At 44.9% G+C, this 2989-nt stretch overlaps 1 protein-coding gene across 1 annotated transcript; it reads right to left on the minus strand.

Moving 5' to 3' along the window:
• On the minus strand, positions 1-2346 carry LOC124675490 (reactive Intermediate Deaminase A, chloroplastic-like). The gene is made up of 6 exons (XM_047211565.1): positions 2059-2346; positions 1327-1442; positions 1164-1208; positions 541-614; positions 408-457; positions 1-265 (listed from the first exon to the last, which is right to left on the minus strand). The coding sequence occupies exons 1-6, from the start codon at positions 2213-2215 to the stop codon at positions 171-173; spliced, it is 537 nt and encodes a 178-aa protein (XP_047067521.1). The 5' UTR covers positions 2216-2346; the 3' UTR covers positions 1-170.
• Positions 2347-2989: the final 643 nt, after the last annotated feature.

A 2989-nucleotide genomic window follows, 5' to 3' on the forward strand; every position in this document is an offset into this window, starting at 1 on the left:
TTCACTGTTCTAGTCAAGCACTTCTTCCGGATAACCAAGGTTTATTGCATTCAGTTCAAGACCTTAATTGCTATTACAAGACCACAGCGACAGTTGAGCGCTACAAAACAGTTGCCAGCTGCAATGACATCGAATGCTTATTGAGGTTTCAATGAGTAGTCTCACGGTACCTAGAGAGCAGCAATGCACTCGATCTCAATCCTGGCATTCAGTGGCAGAGCTGCCACTTGGTAAGTTGACCTTGCCGGTGCAGGAGATGGAAAATCTGCAGAGGAGAAAAGGTGAGAAACTTCAGAAGCAAGGTAACGGAATTTTAATGTAAAATTTTCAATGCCCTCAGCCCCTCACACAGAATTGGACACACTTATAATCAGCAACAACAAGGGGAGTAGAAACATGAAGCTTACATTTTGCATAGATCTCATTGACTTTCTTGAAATCCTGTAGATCGGCTAACCTGCAGGAAGATGGATGGAATTACTCTCAGATATCACAATACCTTAGAGCAAAATGTTCAAGTAAAAAACATGCCCCACATACATGATTGTTGTCTTGACAACTGAAGAGTAGCTAGCACCACTTGCTTTCAATATTTCACCGATGTTCTTCATAACCTGTTACAGAAGAGGAAGAATATAAATACATCCTCAAAGAAAAGGACCCAGCAAGTTGCAGGTAATGCTAAGGCAGGTACGAAAAGTTATATAGGAAGAAGGCTAATTATGATACCAAGTCGATTCTCAAAAGAAGGCCCGATCAGAGAAGGATGGTCTATGTAATCACACATACTCTCATATAGCACTAACTACATATACCAACACTTACGGCAGAGATCTCCAAAAGTAGGGACAATATATTTGATGCACCACAACCAAATTCAATCGCAGATTCAAAACAGTAATAGTATATGGATAAGGCTTACAACTTAACATGATACTCCCCCGTTCATGAATACAAGGCCACTACGTTTTCGTGGCAAACTTTGACTAATAATTTAGTCAATCAAATATAAGTCGCAAGTCATCCAAAAGTATAGCATCGGAAACTTAAGTACCGAACTGTGTATATGTTTATTTGGCATAGTATACTTCAAGCCAAACATGGAAACAACATTCTGGTAGCTATAAACTATAAACATATTAAGGATCAATGAAAGTACTCACCTGCTCAGTTTGCTCCTCGACACCTTCGGAGACGAACTTCCCTGTCTGAAAACAGAAGGTACTCCACATAAGCTATACTGGCACCAGAACATACTGAAAGCGAGTACAAATTAAACGTGGATGTGCAGAGCACTCTAAGAAAGATGAAGTTCGAGGAGCAAACCTCAGGGTTTAGGCCGAGAACTCCAGAGAGAAACACAAGATTGTTTGCTTTGATGGCCTGAGAATATGGGCCCAACGCTGCTGGCGCCTTCTCCGTTTGAACAGCCTCCTTTGTGACTGGTCAGATTATTTGGAAAACATCAGCATGCTGTAACATCATGGTAGGAATTTGACAAGTTTGTACCTAAGAATCATGTTGAGATCCAGGGAATGCAAAACTGTAATAGGCTAGGAAAAAATGATGAAAGATCAACTGATGACCAAATTTAACTGACTAGGGAATTATCTGTTCATCCTTAGGCACAATTCTGTATGAGGGCCTCACTTTTAGTTTTAAGCATGTCAGTGGAGCGGCTGTTTTGGCAATGGCATGTACCCTACCGTTCATAGTATAACAGTCCTCTTAGCAACAGAACTTCCATTTTCTAGTGTGCTTTACTCTTAATCCATGGACAATTTCTGGTGTGCTTTAATCTTAATCTCCACCAGGAAAACACAGTCCTCTTAACAACAGAACTTCCATTTTTTTCTATCGGAAAGAACTAAATCAGGCCTGTTACAGACTTACAGCTGCAGTCAGACGCACATCCAATCCAGCTATTTCAGAAGCCAAATAAAATTGTTTGGTTGTACAGATACACTGCGATTTTCTCGTGTTTAAGGAACTAGATGAGCAGCATCTACCCATGTACAGGCAGGCAGTTGGGGACAAGCAGGGAAATGAGGAGCGCACCTGTGGCGGAGGTCGCGAGGGACGCGGCGATGGGGCCGAAGCGGCGGCGCCCGGCGAAGGACACGGAGGCGGCGGCTGCTGCCGAGAGAGGCAGGCGGATCTCAGCGGCCGGCGAGGCGGCGAACCTGGAGACGGCGGCGGCGGCGCTCCATGCCATGGCTAAAACCCTACTCCACCAACCACGAGCACTGAATTGGAAGGGGGAAAGGATTGGGGCGGCGCTGCTATTGGATTAGAGTGAGATTTGTCGCCAAACCGTGACGCTGGTGATTAGTAGCGGACAGAAGATAGCGATTTTTTTTTTCAAGTGATGGCGGATGATCTTGGTTTAGAATTTCTGAACCCGGTCCAGAATGGAATGGCCTAGCCCAATTATTTGCAACACTGCGAGGCTCAGGCTGTGACTATAGCTTGGCAGCCCGACATGGCCTGAAAATCTCTGCATATTGGTTATTTAAGCAAGAGGCCCAGCCCGCGGCCCAATGACCTGCCGGGCGTTTCCAAGATCTTGTCAGGCTTGGGCTGTAGATTTATGCCCAATGATTGGACCGGGTCTAGATATTTATGCCCAAGGATCGGAATTGGAAGAAGATTCAAAGATGGATGGAACAACGGTTGTCAGCTAGAGGGAAAGATATTCTAATCAAATCAGCTGCACAGGCGATCCCATTTTTCTCTATGTTCTGTTTTCTGCTGCCGAAGGGACTGCGTGATCACATCAATGTCATGATACGCAAGTTCTGGTGGGGTAGTCGGGCGGGGGAGAGGAAGACATGTTACGTCTCATGGAGGGACATGTGTAAACCAAAAGATATGGGAGGACTGGGTTTCCACGACGTTGAGCTTTTCAATCTTGCATTGTTGGCATGATAGGGGTGAGGTTGCTCCAGAATCCAAACTCACTAAGTGCTCGAGTCATGCGCGCGCGATA

Source organism: Lolium rigidum, chromosome 7, assembly GCF_022539505.1.
Source record: "Lolium rigidum isolate FL_2022 chromosome 7, APGP_CSIRO_Lrig_0.1, whole genome shotgun sequence".
Lineage (NCBI taxonomy): Eukaryota > Viridiplantae > Streptophyta > Magnoliopsida > Poales > Poaceae > Lolium > Lolium rigidum.